Here is a 12,875-nt window from a genome sequence, read left to right as displayed (position 1 = left end):
GCGTGCAACCGTAGACCGTTCATTTAAGAAAGTCGTGCAAATTAATGAGACAGACTTTGGAATATCCGAATTTAGCTAAACCTCATAAGTGCTCATTGTAAACATGATGGCTTCCTTCATCCACGAGCAAAGTAGAGCGTCACAACAGCTTTTTTTCCCCCAGGAGGACTGTTAAAATACGCCACACACACGTCCTGTAGAATCCAACCAATCATTTAACAACTTAGAAACTCCTGAAGTGTTTACAATTTTGTGTGTCTTATCCTTCAGATGTTCAGCCAACGGTTCGTGGGCGTGACTTCCAAGGCTGAGACTACACATAGAGTGTCTGTAAAGTGACTAACTCATTTAAACATAAACAAGCACTCAGCACTGAGTGTCAGTTTCCCAAAATGCCTTTTCTCAGCCACATAATACTTTAGTCCAGAGACCATGAATTTTAATTCTTGAACAAGTAAAAAAAAATCCACTATTGCACCTTTAAAGTATTGTTTTTTCCCCCCAAATCAGCCACTCACACATAACATCTGTATTTCTGTAACACTGTAAAATAACAAAACAAATATCAGATGTAAAGCGATTGTCCCACTTCTTGTTTATTGCATTTTTTTTTTTTTAAAAGATTAGCTTTCCATAATGTGGAGTGATTTATTGACCGTGTATCCGCAAAAACACAAATCGATACCGTGATAACTTCTTTAAGTATCGCGATATAATGTGTGCCACGAAACCGTATTAAGAGCAAGGCGCAAAAAATAAAAATGACTGATAAAGTATTTCTACATTTAAAATAATATTAGAGTGTGATATTATGTGATATAAAGTCGAGCAGAACACGCAAACAAGTGATAAAGTGTCTCTTCCAGCTGTAGTAGTCTCAGTGTGATACAGTAGTGGGGACATGCGCGTGCATATCCGACGTGAAGAAATGAAAGAAACGGACAATTTTGGTAAAAAACCGTGAATGAAGTAACACTTACTTTAGAGTTGCCTTTCATGTGAGAAGCTCAACCTCGCTGAATATTCGTCCGTGGCTGTGAGCAAAAAGCGAAACTGTGTGTGTGTGTGTCCGGGGTGGCTCGTGCGCTCCGAGCGTCACCGCCTCGAGCGTTTTTTTTCTTTCTTTGAACGCTGAAACGTAAGCGCGCGCGCAACGCAAATCCTCCAGTATAGTGTGACTGGGCATCTAAAAAAAACAGGATATTACGCCCGAGGAGGAGCAAATGCGGCGTCAGGGAAAGAAAGACTCTGTCTTTAGGAGTCCACACAGTTCAAAATGTGCACGGCAGATACCTAATTTGTGATGCTAAGCGCAGATTTCCCTGACAAAACACACACACACACACACACACACACACAAGCCGAAACTAGAGATCGACAAGCGCGCGCTGAGCGCAGATTTTTTACTTTTTATTTTTTATGGGCACGTGCACACCGTGCCAGACGCACGTGCCCCCAGACCGGTAGAATGAATAACGCTTGTTAAGTCGCATCCCATCATTCAGGGGAAGAGAAGAAAGAAAGAAAAAGAAAAATCACAAGTTTGGCAGAGACCGTTTTAAGTAATTTCTTTGGAAAGTTCTGAGTGGCGATAACAAGAATATTTGACACGTAAATGGCGCCACCTGGTGGTTATTCAAGTAAGTTTACCGCTTAAGTAGAAAGTACTGTACGAGTAAGTACTAAAAGTAGTGTATATGTGTTAACGTGTGAAATAAACTTATTTTGCCTGTGTATTGGGTCATATATCACTGGGTCAATTTACCAGAGCTTTCATATATCACTGGGTCAATTTACCTCTCTACACCGTGTATTACATACAGGAAAGACCAGAAAGAGACCACCACAGAACCACACATCTAGAAAGGAGTGGTGTTATGGGCTGCTGCTTTAATCATAAAGATTAAGACACTCATAATAAACATCCTTGGTATTTTTCAACTTTATGGTTTACTCCAATAGATCCCTGAAGGTGTGATGTGATATCTGGCACCAGGATGTTAGCAGCAGATCCTTTAACTCCTGTACTGACCACTAACCACTGACCACTGCAGACCGGGAACACCCCACAAGAGCTGCAGTTTTGGAGATGCTCTGATCCTGTCGTCTAGCCATCACACTCCTTATGCTTGTCCATTTTTCCTGTTTCTAACACATCAACTTTGAGGACAAAATGTTCACTTGCTGCCTAATATATCCCACCCACCAACAGGTGCCATGATGAGGAGATCATCAGTGTTATTCACTTCACCTCTCACAGCTCATAATGTTATGGCTGATGGGTGTAAATGGAAATTGAACTGAATTAAGATACGCCCTGTTTAAAGATGTTGCTGAGTTGCCATAGTTACCAGGTGCTCTCAGTTTTCTATGAGATGCGGCAGCATCATTTAAGAACAGAAGAATGAATCCCCAAACAGCATAGTAATATTTGAACAAATATGTGCAAATAATATAGACCACACATTCTCATGATTAATTCGGTGTAGCAATGCGCTTTTCAGGTAATAATTCTTCTGTTCATTTTATTTTTAGACCGTCTGCGCGTGCGCGCGCAGCATCCTCTGTCTTTCACGCCCATTATTCAGCGCTCCACTGGCACAGCGCATGAGGTGGTGCATCTTGCCTTGTCATCCGCGCGCGCCTCATCGGTCTGCATCCTTCCATCCTCCATCAAGCACCGAGCGACGCGGTGAAGATGCTGATGGTCGCCCTGAATCTCGCACTCTGCCTGGTGACCGTTAATGGACTCCTTCCAGAAACTTGGACATCTCCCGGTGTGGACTTACAGTCGCACGCGCCCACAGAGGCGAGCGTTGGACAAAAGCCGACTGCGCTGAGTGACCTGTTCAGCGACGAGAAGAAACTGGTGGAAAACACGCAGCGCAAACTGGAGGACGATGAGCATCAGGTATCGCCCACATCGTGCATAAAGTCTAGACTGGTCTCTTTGACGCATCTACACAAGCGCTGCAGATATTTAGACGATTTCTTTGACTTTATATTTTATTTTCATTTATTATACTTACAGAAAAAAGGCTATTAAACGGTCCTTGTTGCTGGGGTGGTACCCTCCCCTCAAGCTATTAAAGCTTTCCTCTAATGGACCATTAGTGAAAAGCATTTTTAGGATCCACTTTTTCCACATTTCCAGGTGAAAGATTCATTATTAAAGGGATAAATAAATTAAACCTACAATCCCAGGGAGAAGGGAATGAGCATGCAGCACCTATAAAATTCCCAAATGTTTTGTTGGGTTGTGATCATGAAGGCATTCCAGAGATTATTTTCCTAATCTGACTTTTATTATCACTCTTAGTATTGTGACCTAATACTAACATACTGAAAACAAAAGGGTACTAAGCTATACTGATATCGGCTGATGGGGAGACAGCATCACGTTTACCTCCTATGAAGTGTTCTCAACCTCAGTACTTAAAATTAACTCATGTCCACTTTGTATGTAAGGATACGTAAATCCACAGTGTTAGTACCCTTTTTCTCTGTGGACTAGTCTAGTGCCTGTTTTTTAGTAACCAGGCCAACTCTTTGTGAGCTACTTTTTGCCAGGTTTATGCAAAACATCAGAGACAAGATGGTGGGATATTTTATGAAACAGACAATCCTCTTGTTATAAAAGTTCGATCAGATCTGTTGCAGGTCCAGAAACATCGACTAGGTTCATATTTGTATTGTCTAAGATTTTATACATCATCCAGGCTTGTAGGCATGAGGTACTAAGAGTACACTATAGGGTGGCACCACCTGATTATCTCCTGAAATTGCATTTGCAGAAAATCTGATTTGCTTCATGGTGGAAAGGAAATGTGCACATAATGACATTCCTGTACTGGCTTTCTAGTTTGTAGGTGCTGATATTTAACAAAGTCATGGAAGAGCCAAGTCTCTTGGCTCAAGCCAAGAAGTCAAGCCAAGTTTCACACGTAGAATGGCGTTCACAGAATTCGAGCTGGACTAGGAACACCACAGATTTTAAGCGTTTCTGATTCACTTTGCTACCATTAGATGATGTTATGTTTCCCTGTTGTTGTGTCCAGCAGTGAGTGATAAGTCTCAATCTTTTTTTTTTCTACAGATGGACAATGAGAGTGCAAATTCTATCCAGCCCATCCATAACATCACCTCAAATTACAGCAACGAAAGCAGATTAGAGATCGTTACCGGAAATCAATCTACCCCTGCTCCGGAGGCGATCAATAAGGTAAGACTGGCATGAAGGTCATTTCAAGATGTCGGACATGATCGCAAGTGACCTGAGGAACAGAGAGTTATTAATTTTAGGTATATTTTTATGTCAATGTTAAATACATCTAGTAGTCTTTGAATGGATGTTCTGCACAATCTTTGTCAAACAAAATATATCTAAAAGTTTCTGTCATGTATCTTTGAACAGTGTGCTTGTGGTTTTAGATATCAGCCAACACAACGGAGGACATCCGCATGACCAGAACCGTTAACCAGTCCAGCAACAAGGAAAATGATATTGATCGTGTGCGTAACTCTAATCTTCTCTATTACACGATGAAATACGAGCCTTTTCAGATATCGTTACATACTATCAAATACATTATATTGCCAAAAGTTTTTGGATGTCTGCATTTACATGCACATGAATGTAATATAGAGTTGTCCTGCCCTTTGCAGCTATAACATCTTCAACATCTGGGAAGGCTTTCCACAAGGTTTAGGAGTGTGTTTATGGGAAGTTTTGACCATTCCTCTAGAAGCGCGTTTGTGAGGTCAGGCACTGATGTTGGACGAGAAGGTCTGGCTCACAGTCTCCGCTTTAATTCATCCCAAAGGTGTTCTATCAGGTTGAGGTGCAGGCCAGTCAAGCTCTTCCACACCATGTCTTTATGGACCTTGCTTTGTGCACTGGTGTGCAGTCATGTTGGAACAGGAAGGGGTCATCCCCAAACTGTTCCCATAAAGTTGGGAGCATTAAATTGTCCAAAATGTCTTGGTATGAAGCTGAAGCATTAAGAGTTCCTTTCACTGGAACTAAGGGGCCGAGCCCAACCCCTGAAAAACAACACCTGAATTCAATGATTTAGAGGGGTGTCCCAAAACCTTTGGTAATATAGCGTATATACAACATGTCAATATCTCATCAAAACATCCCTTAAAGTAAAATTCACCTGAAACACATTAAATGTATTAATATAAAATATAATGAATATCAATTAGCAATCCATCTGATTCTGTTGCTTGTCTTCAGATCAGTAAGTGATAAACTCTGGATCTGTTTCAGTCTCTCAAATGTTATCCAGTATTTTCTAGCACAGTTCGCACAAATCAGTTTCCTAATGCACAGATCCTCTCACACTCATCAAAGCCTTATATCTCCCGGGTGGATTCTAGACTCAGTCAATAATCTCCTGGCAGACATGAGCAGGATTTTCAGTCTGCTGTATCTGAGAGGTGACTGATAAAGCAGGATTACGCCAGATAACATTCTATAACCTTCTGATCAGCTAGGAAGTGTGCTTTAAGTGTATCCCATTCATCTGGCAAAGAAAGAGAACACAAAAGAAATACAGTTTTAGAGCCTAGCTGAGTGTCTGAATCTATTGATCATCAGACATTTAACTGAAATAGTGTTGTGAAATGAATTTTATCTCATTTTATGATTGACAAATGTAATGGCAAAGCATGTATATAAATATCATGCGATAATTTACATTATATTGCCAAAGGTTTCGGGACATCAGCCTTTACATGCACATGAATGTAATATGGAGTTGACCCGCCATTTGCAGCTATAACAGATTCAACATCTTCTGGGAAGGCTTTCTACAAGGTTTAGGAGTGTGTTTATGGGAAATTTCGACCATTCCTCTAGAATCGCAATTGTGAGGTCAGGCACTGATGTTGGACGAGAAGGCCTGGCTCTCAGTCTCTGCTCTAATTAATTCCAAAGGTGTTCCATCGGGTTAAGGTCAGGAATCTGTGCAGGCCAGTCAAGTTCCTCCACACCAAACTCACTCATCCATGTCTTTATGGACCTTGCCTCTTGCACTGGTACGCAGTCATGTTGGAACAGGAAGGGGTCATCCCCAAACTGTTCCCACAAAGTTGGGAGCATGAAATTGTCCAAAATCTCTTGGTATGCTGAAGCATTAAGAGTTCCTTTCACTGGAACTAAGGGGACAAGTCCAACCCCTGAAAAACAGCACCTGAATTGAATGATTTGGACGGGTGTCCCAAAACTTTTGGCAAAATAGTGTATGTTCTAAATCATTTGTTTCTAAGTAAAATTTGCTTGTAGGATTGTATTAAGAGAGAACTGATGTTTTTAAATTGAAAATTAATTAATTAATTACAGGTTTATTAATATACTGATCTTGATCAGTTTACTAACTTACCAGTTAGTTTCCAAGTTAGCCAAGATCAGTATAAATAATAACCAATAATATAAACCCTGAAAGGCTACAATAAATAACGTTTAATTGATGGTTTTATGGTATACAGTATATGTTGTATGGTATAATATCTCTTGTTTCAAAAGAGTTTTGGCTTTGAATTGTAATATATTTGACTGAAAAAATGATGAAAATGGAGATGAAAGTTTCTATTTAGAGACGTCCATAATGTTATATTAAATGAAAATAGACAAATAGACAGAATGTATTCCCCATATAAAAGCACTCATCAGTGTTTGACATTAAAATTCATATAAAGTAAGTTTAGTTACAAACTCATACGCATTTCAATTTGTTTTAGCTTACTTTACTTGTACTAGATTTGATCCTTATTCCGTTTTCGAGGCTCAAATTCAATTCCAACCACTTCTTTTAATGTCGGCAAGCAAGCTCCGATCTTGCCCTGAAATCTGTAGCAGCAGAAAAATGTTCTGTTTATTTTAGCCTTAATGGACTCAGGTCTTTTGGACTTAATCCTAAACATCTGGATTACTTTCCGGACAGGTAAATATTCCACAGTTCCTGTGTCAACCACACATCCTTTCAAATTCTCAGAACTTATCTGCCCAAAACCACAACTGATTCTAACTCACATACGTTATTGACAGTAGCTGCAGAAGTAGGAGGAGATGAAATATAAGTAGAAGCAGTAACAGAAGTGCTAATAGTAGTAACAATAATAATCATAACAGTAGCAGTAGCAATACTAATGGTATTTGTATTTGTATTTGTATAATAGCAGTAGTAAAATTAGTAGGAGTGATAGTAATACTAATAGTAAAAGAAGCAGAAATACAGACCCCCATTATTCAGAGCAACTTAATTTTTAAAAAAGAGATTTAATCTGTTTTTTGTATATACAACTGAGCAATTAAGGGTAAGGGCCTTGCTCAGCGGCCCATTGGCGTCAGCTTGGTGGACCTGGAATTGAAACTCACAACAATCAGTAGTCCAACACCTTAACCACTAAGCTACCACATCCTCACCCATACTTGTAGTAATAGTGTGCATAATATGAATGGTAAATGCAATCCTATCATTATTAACTGGAGTACTTGAATCGTTATAGTACAAATCGTTCTTTCGGTCGCCACAGCGGATTATTTGGTCCGCATGTTTCGATTTGGCACAGGTTTTACGCCGAATGCCCTTCCAGACACGACTCTCCCATTTAATCCGGGCTTGGGACCAGCACTGAGAGTTAACTCATGAGTGGCTGGGTTGCTCCCTGCCCAGGAATCGAACCTGGGCTGCGACACTGAGAGCACGTGATCCTGCCACTGGACCACCAGGAGGCTCTACAAATTATTATAGTAATAAAGATCAGAATTTTAATCTTCGTAGGGATCATAATTGTAAACATAATGCTAGTAGTAAGTCACTATAGCCGTAGTAATCGTAAAAGTAATAGTGTTCATGACATTATTAATAATAGCAATGATAATATTAGTATTCATTTTATAGTAGCGATTGTAACAGTAGCAGTACTAGCAATAGAAGCAGCATTTAGTGATTAGTAATAGTTGTAACTGTAACAGCATTAATCCTAACTTACTTATAGTAGTAAAGAGCAGTAGTAATAGTAACAGGAGTAATAGTAAAAGTAACAGAAGCAGCAGTAGTAATCTTAACAGTGGTATTCATACTAATATTCATATTAATAGTGCTCATAATACTAGCACACTGGTATTCATATTACTAATTGTAACAGTAGTAATCGTAATCATAACGGTAGAAAAAGCAGTAGTACTAGTTAGAGAAGCAGCAATTGTAATAGTAACTGTTAGGAGAAATAATATTGAAATACTAGTAATATTAGAAGTAGTACTTTCCATAATATTAACATAATGGCAATTGTAAAACTATTAGTGATAGCATTAGTGAACTATTTAAACTATGAAATTAGGAGATATACTCCTTTGGCCTCAACTTCAATGCCAGATAAAGTGGAGGTGTAAGTGCTGATGTCGAAGGATTTATCATGTGTTCTCTTTCCCCCTTTTTTCTCCTCTTTCAGGAATGCATTATTGACGAGGACTGTGAGAAAGGTAGATTCTGCCTGTACGATGAACACCACTCCGAGTGTATGCTTTGCAAGCAGTCAAATGCGGTAGGAACCTGTTTTCCTGTATGAATCTAACATCTCACTATAGGCCTCACCCAGAACTGTCATGAAAGTGCTGAAGACCTGCACATTTTAGAGCCTCCACCTTTCTACATGATGTAACTGAGACTGCATTGTATCTGCATTGCAGCACAGGCGCGAGTGCTTTTGGCATTTGATATGAAGGCGTTTCTTTTTTCTTTTTCTTTTTTTTCCTTGGGGGTTCACATTAAAGTGGACGTTCGCTAAATCTGAGTGCTTTCTCTGTCCTGCGACACAGAAAGGACAGCAAGGAGCCAATGATGGACATGAGACAGCACTAGAATACTGATGGGCTGCTGGTAGCCAGGTCTAATCCAATTCAGAGGCTTGTTTTGATCTGCCATGAATTACAGCTGCACAGGCTGGGCTGAGGGTGCTCCTGAGACCAGATGCTGCAGTTTCTTTTATTTAAAAGAGGTCTTAAAGAGAAGGCATTCACAGGCTACAATACTGTGATATTGTTCATGAATTCAGGAGGCAACCATAGATCTCCATAACAGAGCTGCAAACCCTCAACTACCTGTATTGTATTAGTCATAGTAGATGTAGTATTAGTAGTAGTCAGTACTAACAGTAGTAATAAAAATATTGAATCCAATTCATTTTATTTGTATAGTGCTTTTAACAATGGACATTGTCTAAAAGCAGCTTTCCAGAAGTTCAGAAACATAGACAGTTCAAAGACGCTGTAATAGTCTCCAAGTGGTTCTATCCACGACAGTCCCCTGGTTCACAGTCTGTCCACGCAGATCTATCCCCAGCAGCAGTGAGCACCACCAAGCAACAAGGCTCCACCAGATGGATGGATCTGGATGGATCAGACAGGTCCGGAAAGAAGAAGTGGTCACACTGGAAACTTAGAACACTAGCAGTCAGCTGTATTACTAATAACAGTAATATTAACAGAAGCAGTGATAATCATTATAGTGGCAATAGTTACAGCAAAAGCAGTAATAATAATAGCAGTAGCTATTAGCTATTAGGTACGATAAAAGAATTAGTAGCAATCGTACAAGCAGTAGTAATATTAGTAATAGTAATTTATCAATAGTAATAGCAGATGTACTTGTGTTGGTAATAGCATACTAGTAGCTTCAGCAGTAGGCATAGTACAATTAGCAGCAGCAATAGTAATAGGAGCAAGAGAAATAGGGGATGTGAGAGCTTAGTGGTTAAGGTGTTGGATTCTTGCTCGGTTGTAAGGTTGTAAGTTTAAATCCCATGTCCACCAAGCTGCCACTACTGGGCCCTTGAGCCAGGCCCTTAACCCTCAATAGCTCAATTGTATAAAGTAAGATAAAATGTAAGTCACCCTGTATTTGTCTGCCAAAAGCCAGAAATGTAATAGTAGCACTAGTAATAGGATTAGTAGCAGTAGTAATTATTGTACAAAAATAGGAGTAACCATTAGGGGTGGCTCAAATGCTCTAGGTGACTAGTCAGAAGGTTGGGGGTTTGAGCCTCAGAATCTCCAAACTGACATTATTAAGGCCTATAACCATCTCTGCTCTAAGGGCACCCTGCATTTGGACCCCTGCAGTAATGTAGATGTTATAAATAAAGTCTTCTGGCAATAGGAGCAGTACTTAATTAATAGCAGCACCAGTTACAGTAATATTAATAACAGAAGTAACAGCACTGGTAGCAACAGTAAAAGCAGTAAGAAAGAAAAGCAGGTAACGGTAGTAGCAGTAGAGGTATTAGCAATAGTAACAGAAGCAGAACCACTAGTAATAGTAATAGCAGAGGCAGATATACTAGCAGTCTTGGCAATAGTAATAGGAGTAACAGAAATCGTAGCCATAATATAATTAATTGTAATAGTATTTAACAGTAGCAGCAGCGATAATATTAGCAGAAGTAGTAATATTACTAATACTAATAGAGGCAGAACAACTAGTAATTGTAGGTATAGTTATAGCAGAAGTAATAGTACTCTGAGTAATGGCTGTAGCAGTAGAAATAGTAATAGCATTAAGTAATATTAAGAGTAGTAATGATAATAATAATAGACACCCTGTGTCTCTATATAGACATTTTTTTGGGCGTGTCTGTGTATAAATATCCCCCTAAACCTAAAAGTGTTTCTTTGTAGTAATGATGCTCATAATATCACACTGGCTGGCTGGCTGGCTAACAAGCAGCATTGATCTTTACTCATAATGAGGATATGACACACATGAGAAGATGAGACATTATATGCATGGCTGTTGTGTGGATTTCTAACCCAGACCTGCAGCAAAGATGAGGAGTGCTGTGAGGGCCAGCTGTGTGTGTTCGGTCAGTGCACGAACTCCACTAAAGGAAAAACAGGAACCATCTGCCAAGAACAAGTCAACTGTGATCCCGATCTGTGCTGCGCCTTTTATAAAGGTACCGACTTCCAAAGAACAAAATGTTTTTTACAAAAGACACGCGGTTTTCCCTCCAGCTGTTTTCAGCTGTGTCAGGATTTCACTGCTATCATTTACTGCTGCTGTAGTTTTACTCAGCAGTATGACCTCCAATAACAGACCTAAAACAAGGTAAAAAAAACTATCAGGAAGTTTCATATGTTGCCAAATGTTCAGAAATAGGGAAAATTATTCACTGAAAATGCTCATATTGTCCAGTATATGAGTAACTGGTTTTAGTAGTACCAAAGATGTAATGTCACAGTGGGTCACTAACTCACCTAATGTTAGCCATAACTTACCTTACTGTAAATAAATGATTAGATTTGCATTATATTTCAATGACTTGTACAAACAATATACCATAACAACATGAATTACTCATCGACATAACTTATGCATGGCATTTCACCATCTGAATTTCAATTTTATACAATATACACTAATCAGCCATAACATTATGACCACCTGCCTAATATTGTGTTGGTCCCCCTTTTGCTGCCAAAACTTCCCTGACCCATCCCTGAGGCATGGACTCCACTAGATCCCTGAAGGTGTGCTCTGGTATCTGGCACCAAGATGTTAGCAGCAGATCCTGTAAGCTGCGAGGTGGGGCCTCCATGGATCGGACTTGTTTGTTCAGCACATCCCACAGATGTCCGATTGGATTGAGATATTTGGGGAATTTGGAGGCCAAGTCAACACCTCAGAACACCTTTGTGCTCATCAAACCATTCCTGCACCCTGACTGGTCTGTGGCTATGCAACCCCATACGCAACAAACTGTGATGCACTGTGTATTTTTACACCTTTCTATCAGAACCCGCATTAACTTCTTCAGCAATTTGAGCAACAGTAGCTCGTCTGTTGGATCGGATCACATGGGCCAGTCTTTGCTCCCCACGTGCATCAATGAGCCTTGGCCCTCCATGACCCTGTCCCCAGTTCACCACTGTTCCTTCCTTGGACCACTTTTGATAGATACTGACCACTGCAGACCGGGAACACCCCACAAGAGCTGCAGTTTTGGAGATGCTCTGATCCAGTCGTCTAGCCACCACAATTTGGCCCTTCATCAAACTCGCTCAAATCCTTACGCTTGTCCATTTTTCCTGCTTCTAACACATCAACTTTGAGGACAAAATGTTCACTTGCTGCCTAATATATCCCACCCACTAACAGGAGCCATGATGAGGACATAATCAATGTTATTCACTTCACCTGTCAGTGGTCATAATGTTATGCCTGATCGGTGTACATTGAGCCAGACAAACGATTGGGTTGTCAATCATCCACTGTATCTCTTAATTTAATTTTTGTTTTCACCGCTGAATCTTAAGGAAAAAAAATTTCCTAAGCATTTTTCGAAAATATGAACTTTTTACAAGAGAAATTTGTTCAGAAAATATTCTTGCAGCTTCCCAGTAAGCAATATAACATTTCCTTTGCCTCATATTTTTATTTGTAGACATAAACATTTTAAATGTTAAGTTTAGTGACACAAAATTCTATAAATTTTATATATCCCTGTCTAAGATTTTTGCCATGTATCCCTTCAGGCCTGCTCTTCCCAGTGTGCATTCCCAAACCTAAAAAACATGAGCCCTGTAGCATCTCCCCCAATCACCTGATGGACCTGCTGTCATGGGATTTAGGACGCAGGAGTCCAAAAGAGCACTGTCCCTGCGCTGGGAACCTGCAGTGCCAACATCTGGGGTAAGACCTGGGCTTGCGTTCATTTCTCAGCATGACTGTAAAATGTCATTAAAATAAACACAACAATGGCTACAACATCACATGTCATTTAAATCACAGGATTCTATCAATGCGCTAAATTTAAAGAATATTGTTTGACATTTATGGAATGAGTCTAAGCCTCCTGGAGGTCCAGTG

General features: G+C 39.8%; 2 protein-coding genes across 7 annotated transcripts in view; one reads left to right on the top strand and one right to left on the bottom strand.

The window, feature by feature from the left end:
- mical2a (microtubule associated monooxygenase, calponin and LIM domain containing 2a) overlaps positions 1-1,334 on the bottom strand; it is a 51,998-nt gene extending 50,664 nt beyond the window's left edge. For 2 of the 6 annotated variants that reach the window (XM_058400808.1, XM_058400807.1), the window contains exon 1: positions 981-1,329. The gene's annotated coding sequence lies outside the window, so the exon portion shown is untranslated. Of the gene's footprint in view, positions 1-980 lie in introns of all 6 variants that reach the window. The other 4 variants (XM_058400805.1, XM_058400806.1, XM_058400809.1 and 1 more) reach the window with 4 other exon arrangements.
- A 1,245-nt stretch (positions 1,335-2,579) lies between these two features.
- The window catches only part of dkk3a (dickkopf WNT signaling pathway inhibitor 3a), a 13,688-nt gene continuing 3,392 nt past the window's right edge, over positions 2,580-12,875 (top strand). Inside the window, exons 1-6 of the mRNA XM_058400219.1 lie at positions 2,580-2,911; positions 4,097-4,222; positions 4,432-4,512; positions 8,461-8,553; positions 10,821-10,962; positions 12,542-12,698. Of these exons, the coding sequence (XP_058256202.1) occupies positions 2,699-2,911; positions 4,097-4,222; positions 4,432-4,512; positions 8,461-8,553; positions 10,821-10,962; positions 12,542-12,698 (812 nt within the window). The 5' untranslated portion in view covers positions 2,580-2,698. The remainder of the gene's footprint in view (positions 2,912-4,096; positions 4,223-4,431; positions 4,513-8,460; positions 8,554-10,820; positions 10,963-12,541; positions 12,699-12,875) is intronic.

This window comes from Hemibagrus wyckioides, linkage group LG10 (assembly GCF_019097595.1).
Source record: "Hemibagrus wyckioides isolate EC202008001 linkage group LG10, SWU_Hwy_1.0, whole genome shotgun sequence".
Taxonomy (NCBI): domain Eukaryota; kingdom Metazoa; phylum Chordata; class Actinopteri; order Siluriformes; family Bagridae; genus Hemibagrus; species Hemibagrus wyckioides.
The sequence above is the reverse complement of the archived record's forward strand: the minus strand, read 5'-3'. Positions and strand labels throughout refer to the sequence as shown.